The sequence below is a fragment of the Macaca thibetana genome, chromosome 9 (genome assembly GCF_024542745.1).
Source record: "Macaca thibetana thibetana isolate TM-01 chromosome 9, ASM2454274v1, whole genome shotgun sequence".
Lineage (NCBI taxonomy): Eukaryota > Metazoa > Chordata > Mammalia > Primates > Cercopithecidae > Macaca > Macaca thibetana.
The window spans coordinates 54,103,765-54,122,178 of NC_065586.1; the positions used below are offsets into that span (position 1 = coordinate 54,103,765).

Sequence of the window (18,414 nt, forward strand, 5' to 3'; positions counted from 1 at the left end):
CATCTGGGGGAAGGGTATTCCTGGCAGAGGGAACAGCAAGTGCAGAGGCCCTGAGTGAGGCACAGATGTGCTTGGCTTGTTTGAGGAAGAGCAAGAGGGCCAGAATGGGCCTCCTGACAGCTCCAGCTCAGAGGGAGAGTTGGCTGGGAGGGGAGGGGCGGAGGCACAGTGTTGAACACATCCCCTGCCTTGCTCTCCCTTCTCCCGCCTCCTCCCCCCAGCTGGGCAGCTCTTCTCTAGGGGACACAGATGGGTGCTTGTCTTGAGAGTCCCCTTCCTCCCCCTGTTCCTCCAAACACTGGCAGTGGGGACAGGAAGTGTCGGCCCTCGCCTTCCAGCTGCCCGGGTGGGACACCACTGAGCTAGGCCGGCCTGCTCAGGGAGGGACAGAGGCCCTATTGAGCCCGTTCTCTGGACCATCAGGGACAATAGCCACACTGAGGACCAGGAACAGTGACCAGCGTGCTTGCCCAGGAAGTTGCCAAGCCGCTGCCTGCCCCATCCCCACACCTCCCCTACCCCTCTGGCTTTCTCCTCCAGCTACTTCTCTCAGGCTGATAGTCATGTCCAAATGGTCACTTGTCCTTCACCTGCTCCCCAGAGCCCCCTGTCCTGTGCCAGACCCACGCTGGGCCCAGGGAATCAGAGGGGACCTCTACAGAGTCTCTGTCCCTGAGGAGAGGGCAGGGAAGGAAGTGACAGACACAAGAGCTGAGAGGGATGCATCCTAAGTGCTTCCTACAGAGATCCACAAGGTGCGGGGGTCCCTGGAGGGCAGGAGAGATGTCTGCTAGGAGTGCTGGTAGGGAAGGCTCCCTGGAGGAAGAGTCACATTTCTAAAGAGCTTCCGCAGCCAGAGTCGTGCTTTGAAGGCACACCCCCCAAGTGGCCCAAGCCTGGCAAAAACTAGCCTCTGTTACAGCCCCACAGGTGTGCAGAAGCAGTGGCCAGGACTTGGACTCTGTCCACTTCTCAAGCCTGTGTGCCGTCTACTCGTGGAACTATTTGCTTTGGAAGGATCTTTAGGGATCATCTAGGTCAGGAATGCCAACACAAGTCATGTGTTCCTGCTTCCCCTGGCCATGGCAGGGCAGGTACCACGAAAATCACACCATTCTTGCCTGTTGAGCTTGGATGTAGCTGCAGAATCCTTTACACCACAGTGGTTTGGTGGCAAGTAACGAGTGGACACACAGGGAGAAGTATTTGCCTTTCCTGATTTTACTTTATCCCCCCATCATGGACAGATGGGGACACTGAGACCCAGGCAGGGAAGGAGCTTACCGCAGGTCACAGAGCTTGTTGGTGGCAGTGTGTTGGGACTGGGTCAGGGGCTGGGTCAGGAAGGAGGTCAGAAACACCCACCTTACGCAGTTTAGGCTGTGAACCATCAGGGACCGGGAATGGTTGACTACCCTGAACAGACCTTCTGTGTGGCTTCCCACTCTGAAGAGGGGATCCCCATTCTTCTCTGCCACGGCACCCCATTTCTTCATAGCTCTCATCACAGCTTTAATGATCTGAATGGGATACTTACTTTTCTTTTCCTCCATGCCTGGCTGTAAGTTCATGGGGGCCGGGGTTGCATCTGTATTGTTAACCAGCCCCCTCCAGTGCCTTGTGGGTGCCTAATTCATAGTTGTCGAGGCACACGTGGAGAGGAAGTAAATGCACGTGGCGATTGGTGCTCCAAAGCTTTCCCTGCTCCCTGGCTGGTTGCTTGGCCTACGGAGGACAAGCGGGATCCCTGGGGACAGCTGGGGTCCAGGCATCAAGCTGGTCAGATACATGCCACTATATAGTAAGCAGCTAGCCTAACCTGGGTAGTCCCTGAGCTCCCTGCAGGGAAACTGAGGCCCAGAGTGCTATAATCATAAGCCAGGAGTTGTGCAGGCAGAGCAGGGAGCTAAGCTGGCGTCAACGGGCTTCTGTCCAGGCTTCTGGGCACCCAATCTTGCCACAAGCCTCCACATCTGTAGCTCAGGGGCTGACTTTTCCCGACAGCTAGGCCCACTGGGAGCTGTGTGTGTTGGTGCCAAGGCAAACATCAGTGGTGGAGGTGGGGGCAGGAGGTGCCTGCGGGCTCTGTGTTCCTTTGCCTTCCTGAACAGACAGGGCTAGAGCCCCTGAGCAGCCCGGCCTCCTGCTCCACGATCATTGTTCCCAGTGATGGTTTCCAGATGCCGAGGAGTCACAGGTTTGGGGCTGGGCCAGGAGAGCCAGGCCAGCCCTCCCCAGTACCCCGCCGCCACCAACACCACCACCGGTCTTGCTTTTAAAGAGATGGCCCTTTCTCCCCCAATCCAGACTGTTTCCCCGCTCAAGCACAGCAGCCTCACTGTCCTGCAACCAGCCCAGCTCCTGGGGTTAGGAACCCTGTGCTCCACTCCCAGCTCTGACCCTAACTTCCTGTATGGCTTGAGCAAGTCACTTGCCATCTCTGTGCCTCAGTTTCCTGGGCTGTAGAATGGGCATATGGGGGCAGCGTCGAGGTGACAGTATCTGATTGGACTTTAACAGACTGTGATCAGGATCCCTGGGGCGGTGGCTCCCCAGGTGGGTCCCCAGACCAGCAGCAGCTGCATCACCCGGGCATTTGTGAGACACTCTGGTTCTCAGGCCTCCCCAGACCTATTGATTCTGAGACTCCAGGGCTGGGGCAGCAGCGTGCAGTGTACCAATGCCCCGATGGTCCTGTGCGTGCTCTTATGAGCGAAGAACAATGCGTGCTCTAGAAGCAGGGGCTCAGGAATCTGGAATCTGGAATCAGAAAAACGAGCACAGCCGTGTGGCTTCAGAATGAACCTTCGCTTCCTGCTGGGGAATGTGGACTGGCACTCCCAGCCCTGTGTGTGGTACGGTTACTGTGCAATGGTCAGCCTGGCTCCCACACCACTGAGTGCTCCTCTGGGACAGGCGCTCCCTGGGGGCAAGTCTGCACCTGGCTGGTGCTCCACCCCATCAGCACTTTAAAGGCGCTGTCTCAGACCCTAGCAAAGAGGCCATATGTGCACACGGGTTGCAGGGCGTGTGTCCAACTTGCCTTCAGTAGGTGTGGAGGGGGTCCTAGGGTGGCCCTGTGGCACAGAGAGTGACAAGATGAGCCCTGGGGCAAGGGGGCACAGACCAGAAGGGTCCCTGCAGGCAGGGCAGTCAAGGAGGCTTCCAGGAGGAAGTGCAGCTTCCACTGGATTTGGTTGGGAGGCAGGGTGTGCCAGGGAGTGAGATTGAGGTGTGTAAAGGTGGGTATGAAAACAAGTACCACCAGCCAGCCCCTTCTCCTTCTCCTCCCTTTTCAGCGCACCAGCGGGATTATTGTCCTGTGGGGCTGTCCACAGACAAGGGCAATGAGAAGGTCAGAGCTCAAGGCCACGTAGGAGGCATGCAATGTTGCAGCAGTCAGTCAGGCCTGGGTTTGGATCCCAGCTCTGCTGTTTCCTGGCTGTGTGGCCTCAGGCAAATCTCTTAACCTCTCTGTGCCTTGGATTCCTCATCTGTAGGGGTTAAAGGGAGGACGAAATGGCTGGTGGAGGTAACCCCACACATAGCAGGAGCTGTAAGGGTTTTAGAGCCAGGGACCTGGGGCCCAGGCAGGGGAAGTGACCATTTGGGGACACTCTATCATCCTGCTTCCTGTAGAACTTCCTGCACAGAACACCATTGCCTTTGGGGACAGTGCAGAAAGGTCAGTTTGGGAATGTCTTTCCAGCCCCTTGGTGAAGAAGCAGGGTCAGCAGGGGTGGGAAATGTGAGGCTTCCTTCCTCCCTGCGACCCCCTGTAAAAGTCACGTAAGAGCAGCTCTTCCTCTGCAGAGCACCCCCACCCCCACCTGAAGAACAGGTGCCACAGGTGTCCTTTGTACCTGTCCATGGCCTTCTGGACCTCCGATAGCTCACTCAGCAATGAGGGAATTGGGCAACAGCCAGAAAGGCCATGGTTCGAAACCTGCTGCTTATTTGCTGTGTGACCTTGGACAGGTGACTTAACCTCTCTGGGCCTCTATTTCCTCACCTGGAAATGGGATCACAATGAAGCTACCTACAGGTTCTGTGCGTGGCCAGCCCCAGCACGCAGGGGAGACTCAGCACTCTCCACCCCTGTCTGTGGTTGTCATAGTCTCCTAAGCACCGTGAGCTCCAGCGCTCACCCAGAGGTGAAAAGTTTGCTTCTCTTTCTACCCATCACTGGCCAGATGAGGAGATCGAACCCCAGAGAGAGGAGGTGATTTATGTGAGGGTTTTTCGAGGCTGGAAGTCAGGCCCGCAGCGTCTTGCCAGGCAGCAGTGGGGGCCCCAGCCCCCAGGCCTCTGCCAGAGTGGCCCCAAACTGCTGACTTCAGCATTTCACTGGCCAGGACAGATCAGATTTCTTTTCTGGCACTTGGCCACCCTGCACACCCTTCCCCCATCACTATTTTGAGCTGAGCTCCCCTGTCCCCTCCTCCCAGGGCTGTGGCCCTCACACCCAAAGCCTCACTCCAGGCTGAGGCCTTTCTACCTGTTGACCCACCACCTTCCCTCCAGCCAGGGACGGCTGGGCTGGTCACGGCCGTGTCTAGCCAGGCCTTGCCAGGGACGCCTTCAGACACAGAGCCAGGGGCCAGCTGCCCTGTGCAAATGGCACTGCTAGCTCAAGACAGCCTTCCAGGGTGCTCAGCGTAGCCCAAGGGGGCGTCCTGGGAGTGGACAGAGCCCACGCCACAATCAGCCCCGGCACTGCCACCTCCTATCTGTGTGACCTCCGCCCTGCCCTAACCTCTGCTGTCCACCTCACACCTCACCCTTTGCAGGCACTGCCACTCCTGGTGTCCCCTCCAGCCGCCGATGGATTCTGAGTCCCAGCCTGAGCCTAGTGCTCCCATAGAAGTGAGAGGTGTGGAGGGCGTGCCTGACCACAGCACACGGAGAGGCTTGTGGAAAACAAGATGGCAGTTTGGGGAATTTCTTTTAAATTTCGGATGAAATTTCTGAGTTTGGCAAGCTGGAGGCTGGGTCAGGGCAGGACATGACCTAGGGCAGGTCATGTCTCTCGCCTTTCCCGGAGCTAAGTGTGTGGTGCAGACCACAAAGTCCCCTGGAAGTTCAGGGAGAGGGCCTTCTCCAGGGTAAGGCAGCAGGTGGGTTCTTGGCTCCACAGCAGCCAGCCTGGGACTTGGCAGTGGGGTGAGCTCCCAAGCAGGGCATTAGCCCTCTCTGGGCCAGGGAGACCAGGGTACCCCTGGAGCTTGCTCTTGAAGGGTACATGGCCGTTCACTGGTGAAGTGTTGGGTACAGGGAACAGCAAGAAAAAGGCACAGATGGGCAGCTTGTCACCTGCGGGGAGCGACTTTTCTTTATTGGAGTGTAAGCGCTGTGGGTGGAAGGTCAGCTGGGGCCAGAGGGGGAAGGGGCCTGAATGCCTTCAGTGTTTTGTCTCAGCTCTGCGGTGAGGCCCAAACTTGAAGTGGGCCTTCATTTAAGTATTCGAGGAGACTCTGCCTGGCCCAGCTCGGCCGGTGACTGCAGCAGGACAGAGGGGTGCAGTCAGAAGAAAGGACTTGCTGAGCAAATGGGACCCAAAGAGGGATGTGCAAGACCTGGAAACAACACATGGTTTTCAAACTCAAGAGTCCACTCCAGCAATCAGCGAACAGCAGGGTGGCTGCAAATCTTCCATCCACCCACTAAGGCAGCCAGCAATCCCTGTCTCTGCAGCGGTGGAGGAAACCTCTGTCTTTTGCAATCCCTGTGATTCGGAAGCTTTCCACCCCTCTGGACCGGCCCCTCTTCCCCTCCCGCCCCTCCACTCTGATCCATGTGGTTTGCTAAGGGAGGAAAGCCAGAGCAGGAAACAGATAACTTAGGGAGTGGCTGTTCATGTGATTAAAATGTCTTTGCTTTCCAAAAAGTTTTGCCTGAGATTACGCCAAATCGCCTGGCTGGGGTGGGATTTGGAGAGGGGGCTTCTGCTGCCTTCTGGGCAGTGGTGCCTCAGGGCCGGGCACAGGGCCTGGAGGCACGGGGTGTTGGGGGGCTTGGCACCTCTCTGGGTCCTGGAGGGGCTCCTTGGTCTCTGTGGGCCCCGTCCCCCCGAATGTCTCTGTCTCCCAGCCCTTTTGGTTTGTTTCCGCATCATGTCTTGCCTCTCCTGGGCACCCTGTCGCCCCCCTCTCCTCTTATCTGCTCTGACGGGCACTCTCTCACTCCCTGCCCCTCATTCCCAACATCACGTCCTCACTCCCCGTCTCTCCAGGATCTCTCCCTCATCTCTCTGTCTCCCGCTTGTTTTCTCCTCTCTATCTCCCTTCCCTCCTCTCCACACCCCCACTCCATGCCCTCCTCCCCAGGGTTTTCCTGAGGCCTTTTCCTGTCCCTGTGAAAGCTCCCATTGTTCCCTGCACTTTGACAAACCCTAGTGTTGTGGAATCAGGATGGCATTTTTGCGGTGGCTTTGGGCTGGGAACAGGGTGGGGGGGAGGGGTGACAAGAGGCCAGGCCTTCTGGACCCATGCTGGGCTGCAGCAGGATCCCAGAAGAGGGGAGGGGGCCCTGGGCAAGGAGGCGAGGACGGCTGTGCGCAGACAAGGAGGCCCTTGAGGCTCCAGAGGAAGCCCTGGGTGGCCTCTTGCTGCGTCCTTCCTCCCTCCCGGCATCCTGCAGGCCGCGGCCCAGCCCGCCTGTCCCTCTGACCGCCTGCTTCCTCCGGGGCCTCCATGGAGCCTGCAGCTGCCCAGACCAGGCTGCAGGGCTGCAGGGCTGCAGCCCTCCCACCTGCCTCCCCCAGCCGTGCATGTGGACATGTGAGTGTGGAGGTCTTTGGTTGGTCCCTAAAGCAGTACCACAGAGCACAGAAGGGAAGGAAAAGCCAGGGGCTCAGCACTTGGCAGACTTGCTCCCCCTGTCTTGAGCCTCAGTTTCCTCATCTGTCATTAGGGTTAAGAGTACTGACTTCATGAGGCCGTGGCAGTGATCAGAGACAATTTCATGTGCCATGCATAAGTCCCATGCCTGTCACTTGGGAGGTCTGTGTGGCCTCTGCCTGAGGGCATGAGTCCAAGCATGTTTTCACAGGTGTCAGTCCCACTTGGGCTTGAGCCTGGGAGTATGTGGCTGGGGAAGTTCGTGACTGGTGTGGGCCATGGTTGGGGAAAGGGTCACAGGGCTGACCTCTTTGGAAGGCCTTGGACTGAGAGCTCCATGAAGACAATATATTCTTCATCTGTCTTGTTTCCATATTTCTGGAATTTTCCACAGAGCCTGGTGCAGAGTGGGTGCTCAATGTAAATTAGGTGAACAAATGAATATTGAGGTGGTGGCCATGGTCAGAGGTCAGAGGTGGGGCTGTGTTCCTAGGAGCAGGCTTTCTCTTTAATTTTCTCTCAACCGTCTCTCGGAGAGGCTGCGCATTCAGTGGAAAGTGTCGTTTTGTAGTCAGCAGATTGGGTTTAAGTTTCGCCTCCACAGCTGTGTGGCCTTGAGCAGGTTGGTTGGCCTCTCTGTGCCTCAGTTTGCTCTCCTGTCAAATGAAAGGGCTCTTGACAGTCAGGTCAGAAAGCGTGTGGCACATTGTAGGTGCTCATTGAATGTTAGTGTCTCCAGCTCCACCAGAACAGCCCCCTCACATGGAAGATAGAAAAACCGAGGCTCTGGCCAGGCGCCGTGGCTCACGCCTGTAATCCCAGCACTTTGGGAGGCCAAGGTGGGCGGATCACGAGGTCAGGAGATCGAGACCATCCTGACTAACACGGTGAAACCCCGTCTCTACTAAAAATACAAAAAATTAGCCGGGCATGGTGGCAGGCGCCTGTAGTCCCAGCTACTCAGGAGGCTGAGGCAGAAGAATGGCGTGAACCTGGGTGGCGGAGCTTGCAGTGAGCCGAGATCACACCACTGCACTCCAGCCTGGGTGACAGAGCAAGACTCTGTCTCAAAAAAAAAAAAAAAAAAAAAAAGAAAGAAAGAAAGAAAAAGAAAAACCGAGGCTCTAAGACAGGCGTGGGAGAGCCAGGGCCCAACCTGGACCTCTGACCTCTATCCCCTGTTTACTCCACACTGCCCCAGGCTCAAAGAGAGACACCAGGGAGAATGACCAGGGACCTTCTGCCTCCTCTGGCAAGGGCCAGCAAGGCCACACAGAGGGTCCTGGGCTGGGGTCGTGAGCCCATGGCCAGCCCTGCACCCCCTCTGTGGACTAGTTGCCCCACCCCTGTGACCTCTGTTTCTGCATCAGTGGAAAGTCTTTCTCAAACTCCTGAGACTGGGGATCTTCCTCTCTGGGAAGGTAGACTGGAGCCCAGGGCCACCTCAGCGGCAGGGCTGCAGGAAAGCACGCAGACTGGGCAGACCAGGCGGGACAGGGGCCGGCGGGCAGCCCATCTGTTCTTTATTTCCTCCCCCTGCTCCTCTTGGCTCCAGCCAGAACCTCTCAGCTGGACGCACGGTGGGGCCGGCCTTGTGCTCCATGGGAGGGCGGAGCGTGAGTGGGCTGCCAGGCACATGCTGAGTTATGGGCCTCCTGGGAGGCCAGTGACCCTGCCCAGCAGTCAGTCCAACCTCTCATTCTGGAGATGGGAAAACTGAGGCCCAGAGATGGGAAGGGATGCCCCCAGCGTGCCAGGACCCATGAGAACAGCGGCCCCTTCCTGTTTCTCACCATCCCGGCTTGGTGGGTCTCTTCTTTGTGCAATCCTGGCATGTTGCATAGCAGTTTAGAAAGTGAGCCCACGTTAAGGGGCTTGGGCTCGGATCTGGACTGCCCCATTTCCTGACAGTGTAGCTTTGGCAAGCCATGTAACCTCTTCATGCGTCAGCGTTCCCATCTGAAACCTGGGACTAACCGTACTTAGCTCATGGGTGGTTGTCAGGGCATAAAGAGGGCCTGGCCCTGACCAAAAATACCCAATGATGGAGCAACAGTGATTTCTCCATCCCAGGGCTTGGCAGGGCACAGGCCTGCGCCCCTGTGCAGATGGGAGTGGCAAGGCCAGGTCTGGGGGTGAGGCGCTTACCTCAGGCTGGGAGGTATCGAGGCCTGGCTGGAACCCATATCCAGAGAGCAGAGGCCATGCATCCTGGGGCACAGTGAAGCCTGGAATCATGGTGTGCAGGGCACAGCCTCAGGCTCCCAGTGCCCACCCTGCTCCCCTCCCAGTCCCTGTGATTCTCTGCCTCAACAACCAAAGGCCACAATGTCACCTCTGTGCAAAAGGTATTCACTGTCTCAAAGGGGTGAGGAGATCAAGCTTCACCCTAAAGGATCACTCACTCGTGATGGGACTTCAAGCAGCTGGGGAGGAGTGACCAGTCAGGCTCTGGTGTTACGTGACAGTGTGTGGACATGTCTGACTTCCCTTAAAATGGAAGGAGCAGAAAGGACCCAGGGGTGGGGAGTGCATTCCATGGTTGGGCGGCTAGCTCTATGGACATGAGCATGATCCAACAGAACCAGCAGCCTGAGGCCAGCCAGTGCTCAGGCCCCAGGGTCCACACCTGCAGGGGCAGGAGTGTGGCCAGAGCCACCATCTCTGGGGTTTCTGTCACCTTGTGAAAGCACAGTGCGCCCCCTAGGGGGCAGGAGGGCCCTGCGGGGCAGGGAGTGGGCTGGTTATCATCTTCTTCCAAGACGGTAACCCACTCATTAAAGGCAATTCATTCGTTAAGAAAGAGAGTAAGCTGCAGAAGTAAGATCATCAACAGTCCTGTCTCTCAGCCTTTGTGGCTGCTTTCCTGCCAGTCCTGTTCTTGTGCAGCGGTTGTCTTCGGTTGCTTATCCTGCTCTCTTTATAAGTATTTTCCCAAACCCCTAAAAAAATCACCATAACTATTTTAATGGCTTTGTTGTCATTCATCCAAAGGGTACAACGTAATTTAGGGAACCCAGGCATTGTATTTGAATATTTTGCTCATTCCAGATTTACATTGTCCTAACTCATGCTGTAATGGACATTTCTGAACATCTCTTTTGTCCACATGTCTGATAATTTCCTTGAGATAGTCGCCCAGAGATGGATTTGCTTAGGATAAGGAATGCACATTTGTTTAAAGTTTGAAGGCTTACAGAAGTTTGAAGTTGTCATATAGAAATACAGTAGGAAAATATACCTGTTCAGTCGCCACCCAGCAGCATCTCAGAGTGCCTGTCTGCACACCTGCCTGGTTGGCCTTTACCAGATGCGGGGGTTGGAAGGACTGTAGAGGTGGAAGTGCCTCCAGAGTCACCAGATCCACCTGCCTGACCAGGGCAAAGGCCCCCTCAGCAGCCTCCCTGATACTTGTTAACTCAGCCTCTGCTTGCATACCCCCAGTAAAAGGGAGCTCACCACCTCCCAGCCAACCACAAGAGATTTCACACAGGGATGGGAAGAAAACACTGAACCGTTCTGAAGAAGTGCCCAGCCAGTGTGAGCCTCCTCCACATCTCTTCCCCAGCCACTGGCTTGCCTGGGGGGCCCCTCCCACTTCCCCGCCCTGCAGTGCTGCCTTCTTTGTTCCTTGGCTTGGCTCCTCCTTCCCACCCCCACTCTGGCCACAGTTTCCCACTTCCCAGGCTGCCCTCCTGTGACGATCCAAGCCCCAGTCTGGAAGTCAGAGGATCCCTCCCTCCCCCGAGCTCAGTCAGATTTACTGAGTGTGTCCTTGAGTGAGTCCTCTTGCCTCTCGGGTCCCCAAAGGGCCTGTCTGTGCTACAAGGGGTGGTTTCTGAGCTCCAGTGAGCTTTGCCCAGCCTCCTGGCAGATGTCATCCCCCAGAGGGGTACATGGCAGGGGCCTGGGTCAGGAGAGCCTGGTCAGGCCTGGCATCCTTCCCAACCGGGCGGGTGGTGGCCCCTGCAGTGCTGTCAGCAGTTACCGTCTGTTTCATGCTGAAGTTTATGAGAAGAGGCTGTGCCTTTCTGGGAGGAGGCGGGGCTGGGGGATGGTGGGGGGTGGGGGGGTGGTGAGTAGAGAAGCCTTTGTTCTGTTAGAAATTCCTTCTCTCCTTGGCCCTGCCCTCATTTGTAAGCATAAACAATGTCGGGACTGAACCCTTCCAGGAAGTGGCTCCTCGCTGCTAAGAGCTGCCCACAGTCCTGTCTTCTCCTCCATCCACTGCCTTTACCCCTGCCCTACAGGCCACCTCTACGGAGGTCACAGCCAAGGCCTGACACTGGACTGGGCTGAGGGGAGGCTCTAGGAATTTTCTTATAAAATTCCTGCTAGGGGGTCTCTCCCCAACAGCACAAGCCTCCATCATGGTGGGGACAATTTTGGGGATGGCAGACAAGAGGTGAATCAAGTGTGGCCTTGTGGAAGAGCCTGCTGGGCCTAGCCTGCTGCCCTTCATGCACTGGAAGCACTTTGGCAAGTCCCACCCATTCCCTGTGCCTCAGTTTCACCATCTGTTAAATGGGTTGATAATGTCCCCTGCCCCACAGGATTCTAGGAGAGTTCGTTGGGGGCCTGGTGGGCTGTGGAGTCCTGAGCATAAAGCCCAGCACACAGGCGGTGCCACACTAACGCCAGTTCTCTTTCCTCTTTCCTCAACCTCTGCCACCAGTGTCCCCAGAGCTTCTGCAGCATGGTCCTTCCATGAGAATTCTAGAAAGCGAAGACGCCTAATGCTGTTTCTTCTTTTGCTTGCCAATCCGTTCCTACCCAGGGATAGAGAGTGACCCAGATGTCCCTCCCAGGTTTCCCTCCCATCTCTGGAACCATCCTCCTGGGACTAATGCCTGCGGACCTCAGCCCTAGCCTCTGCAATACCTCAGACACCTCTGCTCCCTCTCCTAGTGCAGGCAAGGAAGAAGAGAATCACCCCGAAATAGCTAATGGTGACCGAGCACTTGCAGTGTGCCAGCAACTGAGCTGAGACCTTTACACGCATGAATGTGTCAAATCCCAACAGCCCTGGGAGGCAGGTCCTTTGTCATCATCCTGGTTTCCAGATGAGGAAACCAAGGCACGGAGAGTTTGAATAACTTGACAAGGAACCCCCCAGATAGTCACAGGCAGAGCCAGATGTCATTGCAGGCATCTGGTCCTGGAGACCACAATTTGAGCCACATCCCATGCAATGGCATGTTGGAGCCAGGCCCTCCCAGTGCCTGGCCTGACAGCAGCCATGGGAATGGTGCGCTGAGGACGTCTGGTCCTACAGGAGGCTGGGGCCCCATCCCTTGCCTGCCAAGCAGCCCACACGCCCTGATGGATGGCTCCAGACGGCTGCTTTTCTAATTACATGGTGCGTCCATGCTTCCTGGCTCACCCCTCGCTCTTCTCTTTCATTTTCCTGTTCCCTTCAGTTCGCACTCAGTGTCTCCTTTATCTGTGTGGGTTTCCTTCCTGTTCATTTCTGAAGCAGGGGCTCGGGGAACAAATTCCCAGAGTCCACCTCCAGTGTGGCTTCAGTCCCCATGCTTCACTCTGCCCGGTGTCCTGGAATGACTTGACCCCTCCTTCTGGTACCTTGACCCCTGCCCTTTGCCCCAACTGTGTGAGGCCAGGCACCTGGTCCTGTGAGCTCCCTAAGCTAAGAGGCCTGCAGAACCAGCTCCAGAGTGGGCCTGGCTGGTGAGAGTACCCAAGTTCCCACCTTCAATCAAGGAATCTCAGACCTCAGCATCAGGGAGGCACCCACGCCTGCCCCCTTATCCCCTCTGAAGACGTAGATGCTTCTGGGGAGACATGGGGGAGTGAGTTCATCCAGTGCTTTATTTCAGATGATGGAAGATGAGGGGTTGTGATAGAGGGGATGGCTTAGAAGCCACAGGTTCCAGACCCCAGGTGAAGGAGAAGCGGGCACCAGAAATGGTCAGAGGGACACCCACTAACTTGAGATCAACAGAGCTCAGTGTGCCTTCAGAGGCACACGTTGACCCCTCTATTACAAACTGACTGGCCCCTGGGCCCTGGCTGCCCACTGAGCACTCCCTCGGGTGTGGCTGACCCCTCTCTCAGATCTGACCAGTGCTGAGGGCAGCCCTGCCCTGGAACTCAGGCTGAAACTTCTCCCAAGAATGTTACAGCTGCCAGGAAGGCCACTGAGGATCCAAAGACTTTAGGCAGTGGGCCCAGGAGATCAGGGTGGTGTTGGTGTCACTTTCTAACTTTAGGTTTGCGCACTCAGCACGCATGTCCCCCCTTAGTGTTTTGCCTGAAATTCTAGCAGGCTATCACCGAGTGGTAGTAATGGCGCCTGGGACAAAGAGGCATGATTACTAAAGGAAGAAACTATGTACCCATTTTATATACCACTTTTTGTTCTACATTAATAAATAATAATAGCACTAATATTCCTGTTTTGCCTTGTGTGCGAGGCACTGTTCTAAATGTTTTGCATTTAATCCTCAGCTCATTTAATCCTCAGAACAGTCTTATATGGTAGTTACTGTCCTTATCCTTGTGAAGTAACTTACCCAAGATCCCAGAGCTAGGATCTGGATCCAGAGTGTGTGCCCTTAACCATTACGCACCACTTCATAAATGGGCAGTTCCCCAAGGAAAGTTACTATGGCAACATCATCTCATAGCCCAGCGCTTCTTTAATGTAATGGCATATTAATTCCCTGGGGCTCTTGTTAAAATGTAGTTCTGATTCTGCAGATCCAAGGTGGAGCTTGAGACTCTACATTTCTAACAAGCTGGTGGCGCTGTCGCTGTTGGTCTGGGGACCACACTTTGAATAGCCACCGTGGAGAGCCTGCGTTTAAGCCTCTCCAACTCAAAGCCTGCGAAGACCTAGTAGAGAACATAAATTCAGCTGCAGCTGGTGGGAGCAGAGGTGATGTGGAGGAAGCTGATGGGGTAGCCACTCCTTAACCTCAGCCGGCAGGGATTCTAGATCAGAGTGGTCGTATTTGTGTGAAATCTCCCATTTGCAAATATTAGGGTAACTCATTCAACTTTTAAAAACACTTGCAGCTTGCATGTGAATGTTCATAATAGCATTATTCATAATAGCCAAACATTAGAGAAAGCGCCAATGTCTATCATCTGATAAATGGGCTAATAAAACATGGCATATCCATACCATGGAATATTATTTGGCAACAAAAAGGACTGAAGTGTTGACATATGCTATAGCATGAATAAACCTTGAAAACATGATGCTAAGTGAAACCAGACACAAAAGGACAAATGTTGTATGTTTCTACTGATATTAAATACCTAGAATGGGGAAATCCAGACAGACAGAAAGTACATTAGTGACTGCCTAGGGCTGTGTGGGGTAAGGAAGTGGGAGTAGGATGGGGAAGGACTATTACTGGGTATAGGGCTACTTTTGGGGGGCAATAAAGATATTCTAAAATTAGATTGTGGTGATGACTGTAGAACTCTGTGAATATACTTAAAACCAATTGATTTGTCCACTTTAAATGGGTAAAATGTAAGATACATGAATTATATCTCAGTAAAGCTGTTAAAATAACACTGTGTGGGAGACAGCTTGTTTCTTTCATATATAAAATGCAATTACAAATCAACAAGAAAAATATTAGGCTACTCTTGCAGGAAAAAAGAATCACAAAGAGTATGAACAAATAGTTCACAAATGAAACACAAGTGATTCTTAAATGCATGGCAAATTCACTCTTGCTCATAATAAAAGACATGAAAGTCAAAGCTCCTCTGAGAAGATTTTCTACCTCTTAGATTGGTGATAATGAAAACTCTGTTGATGCTGTTGTGGAATGTTAAGTTGGGATACCTGCAGTATGTGGGGAGGGGCAGTGGGAATTTGCTCTTTAAAAATTAGTGGTGCTCATACCCATTGACCCAACAATTTTACTTCTATATTCGCAAATACACTCACACATGTGCAAAATGATACACATATGAAGTTGTTCATTAGAGCATTGTTTGTAATGATGGAAGAACAGAAACAAGCTTGATGTTCTAAAATAGTAACTGGTCCATGCACTATGGAGCTTGCATGGACTCATACTGTGTGCAGCTGTTAAACCGAATGCAGTAGCTCTATTTGTAGTGATGGAGGGAAAACTCTAACATGTATTATTCAGTAAGAAAACAGTAGCCAGGCACAGCTGTATGCACCTGTAGTCCCAACTACTCAGGTGGCTGAGGCAGGAGGATCCCTTGAGCCCAGGAGTTTGAGTCCAGCCTGGCCAATATATCGAGACCCTGTCTCGAAAAAACAAAATAAGATAAAGTTTTAAAATGGAAGATGCAGAACCAGATGGATAATCTGTTTCCATTTTCATGATGGAAAAGAATGTACGTACAAATTGGTATGTCATATGCATCTGTAAATGCAGGGCCCGCCTTTGGAGTGGTATGAGGGACATTGGATTGCCTCCTAGTAGAGGAGCTGACTGGGTGCAGGGAGGAGGAAGACTCATTGGCACTGCCACCAGTTTCCGTGCTTGTACTGCCTCTTCAATGACCCTTTAAAGCACACTGCTGGGTAGGCCAAAGAGTGCCTGTGTGCAAGCCCATGAGACCAGCTGCCCTTGATGACGTGTGAGTTAAGGAAGTAATTTCTAGCCACCACTGAATACTTTACTCCTTAAATCTAGAAGAGACGTGCTCCTCTGTTTTTTCACCATCTCCTCTGTTTTCTGTTCCCCATGTGTCTCCCAGCCTTTGGATCCTGTCTGTGCTCTGGGGACATCCCTGATATTATCTAGACTGGGGGCAAAAGGGGCCTGTACACATGGACACAGGACATGAAGACTGAGGCAGAGGCCAGGGGAACCCCATGGGGCATCATCTTGGCCTTTGGACCCCAATCCCCTGTGTTTGCTTCCTGCCCTGTAGGCACGCCCCAAAGGCGAGGGCCTGACTCCATACCAGGGCAAAAAGCGCTGCTTCGGCGAGTACAAGTGTCCCAAGTGCAAGAGAAAATGGATGAGCGGGAACTCCTGGGCCAACATGGGGCAGGAGTGCATCAAGTGCCACATCAACGTGTACCCGCACAAGCAGGTGAGCCGGGCGGGCTGGGGCCTTCTCGGAAGGACCACGGGAGGGTGACTTTTCCCTTACCGGGCCTCAGTTTACTCCCTCCTACGAGGGATATGTCTCTAAGTTGACTCTTTCTTTCCTTGTCTCATCTGAAATGGGAGGGAAGGGAAGGGAAGGAGAATGGTGGGGCAACTGTACCAAGATCTTGAGACCAGAGAATCCCAGCAAATTATAAAACTAGATAAAACTAGTGAACAGGGCTTGCTGTTGTGAGACAGAGACGTGAGGACAGCAGGAAACAGCAGGAAACTCCAATTTCCTTCCTTGATCCATCCAGTCGGCCAGTGTCAACAGGGAGGCTGTGTGCACCAGGCCCAGGCATGTGGGAGGGATGGGGCCAGCTCCTCCTAGGAAGGTCTTACCTCAGGTAGCTGCACAGGGAAAGTCACTCAGAGGAGGTGCTGCTGACTCGGGGACCTGGAGGACAGGGGGAAGCTAGGCCTATCACAAGTTGGGGGCTGGCCATCCTAGGAAGAGGGCACAGCAGGTACAAATGCCCTGAGGCCATAAGGACTTGGGGCGCTCCAGGCCCACAGTTCAGTGAAGGCGCAGGAGAGGGCAGTGAGAGGCTTGGGGCAGAGGGCTAGACGGGGCGGTCACAGAGCCCTGGGGGCACTTGAGGAACCCAAGAGCAGCAGGGCTTTCAGATTCATTTTAAGTCAGTTACTCTGGTTGTGTGCAGAGATTGAGCGGGGAGACCAGTGAGAAAGACAACACCGTAGCCCTCATACAAGCTGGGAGGGGGCTGAACTCTGGAGGAGGCTCTGGAGCTGGATGCGACACCAAGCATCATCAGATTGGTGGTGGAATGTGGGGGAAGAACAGGAGCCCCGGAGAACAGTCCCACCCCAGGCAGGCTGGAGCACCTGAGTGGATGGAGGAGCTTGTTCCTGAACTGGGCAGCCTGGCTGGGACACAGGTGTTGGAAATGAAAGCAGGGCTCCTCTGATACAGATTACATTTGAGATGTTCGCAGTAATCCAATTAGAGACGTCAAGAAGGCAGTTAGATTTGTAATTCTGAAGCTCATGTGAGAAGTCAAGATGGCCCATACATAAGTGGGTGTCATCAACCTAAACATGGTAGGGAATGGATTTGAGTTCCTGTAGAAAGAATGTGGACGGAGTAGAGAAGGGATTCCCTAGACCAAGTGTTGCTGAATCCCAGTGTTTGATGGTCAGATAGAGGAGGAAGACCCAGTAAGGAGAAAGAGAACCAGGGAGCGTGGAGTCCTGGAAGCCGGGGGTGGGGTTCGGGAAGTGCTGTTGGAGGCTTGACTGGTGCTTGGTGCTCAAATGTCAGGTATAGAGACCACAGAGGAGTGCCTTGGAAATTTGGCAATAAGGAGACGGTCCTCAAAGTTTTACAAAGCAAAACAAAAGTATCACTTTTACCTGGGGAACTTGAACTACAACCAAGGTTTGAGAAGCACAGAAGCCCGGCCAGTCAGGCGTGAGGGCGAGAGTGGAGGTGCTGATGTGTAGCTGGCCTGGAGGTCGGGGCAGTGTCCATGGAGCAGTGTCAGGGGAGGCTGGTGTGGATCTGGCTGCAGAGGGAATGCCTCATTGTCCAGTCTCTTGAGGAGAGTTTGATTGTGGAGAGAATCACAGCAGTAGCCACAACCAGGAAGGAGCCCTGGAGCTAGGTGTTGTGGAGATGGTAGAGCCTGGAGCCCAGTGCAGTCTGGTGAGAATGATCTAGAAGACAGCAAAAGGCTGATGATTCAGGGGAAAAACGGGAGATGCTTCACCCATCGGCACAGGAGGGAGGGAGAAGAGGGGGTAATTAGGAAAGGTCCATGGGTTGGATGATGCAAGAAGAACCTCACATCCAACGCTTCTGTTTTCTCAGCAAATGGAAGACAAAGTTCTCAGGTAGGAGTGAGGCGGGCTGGGGCGGGCTTGAGGAAGGACGAGCGAGGAAGCAGCCTGCTAGGGAAAGCTGGCTGGACCACCCAGCCGCATCCCAGGCCCGGGGGAGGTACGTGATCCTAATGCAGTGGCAGGTGTCAGCCTAGTTCCGTGACTTGCTCCAGCACAGCTCGCCTGGCAGGTGCAGGCCAGGCCTGGTGTACAAAGGGTCCACAGGACAGAGGTTGGCTGGGCAAGCACTCCAGAGGGCAGATGGCTGGGGGGTGGGCATATTTGTAAAAGCATGACGACCGTGCTTCATCATGGGGCATCAGCAGGAAGGGGAAGCTAGAGAGGCCCGGTGGAGAGGGAGGCCTGGTGGGCCTGTGGACTGGGGGGAGTCTGGGAGCCAGTGGAATGGAAGGAGAAAAGGAGGGGGCAGAGACGGGTGGTTTCTGAAGAAGCCCAAGTCTAGGGTGTGGCTGAGGGGTGGTGGGAGGGAAAGGTCACTGTCGATGAGGTAGCGGGGGATGGAGGAGCCAGGGGTGGGGTGGGCCTTCCATGTGTGCTGAGTCACCACAAAAGACAAGCAGACAGAGGAGGCAGGAGGGGAGAGAGCTCTGGGA

General features: G+C 54.4%; 1 protein-coding gene across 1 annotated transcript in view; it reads left to right on the plus strand.

Moving 5' to 3' along the window:
• ZCCHC24 (zinc finger CCHC-type containing 24) overlaps nucleotides 1-18,414 on the plus strand; it is a 64,415-nt gene that overhangs the window by 37,904 nt on the left and 8,097 nt on the right. Inside the window, exon 3 of the mRNA XM_050803544.1 lies at nucleotides 15,735-15,899. Coding sequence (XP_050659501.1) covers nucleotides 15,735-15,899 — 165 coding nt within the window. The remainder of the gene's footprint in view (nucleotides 1-15,734; nucleotides 15,900-18,414) is intronic.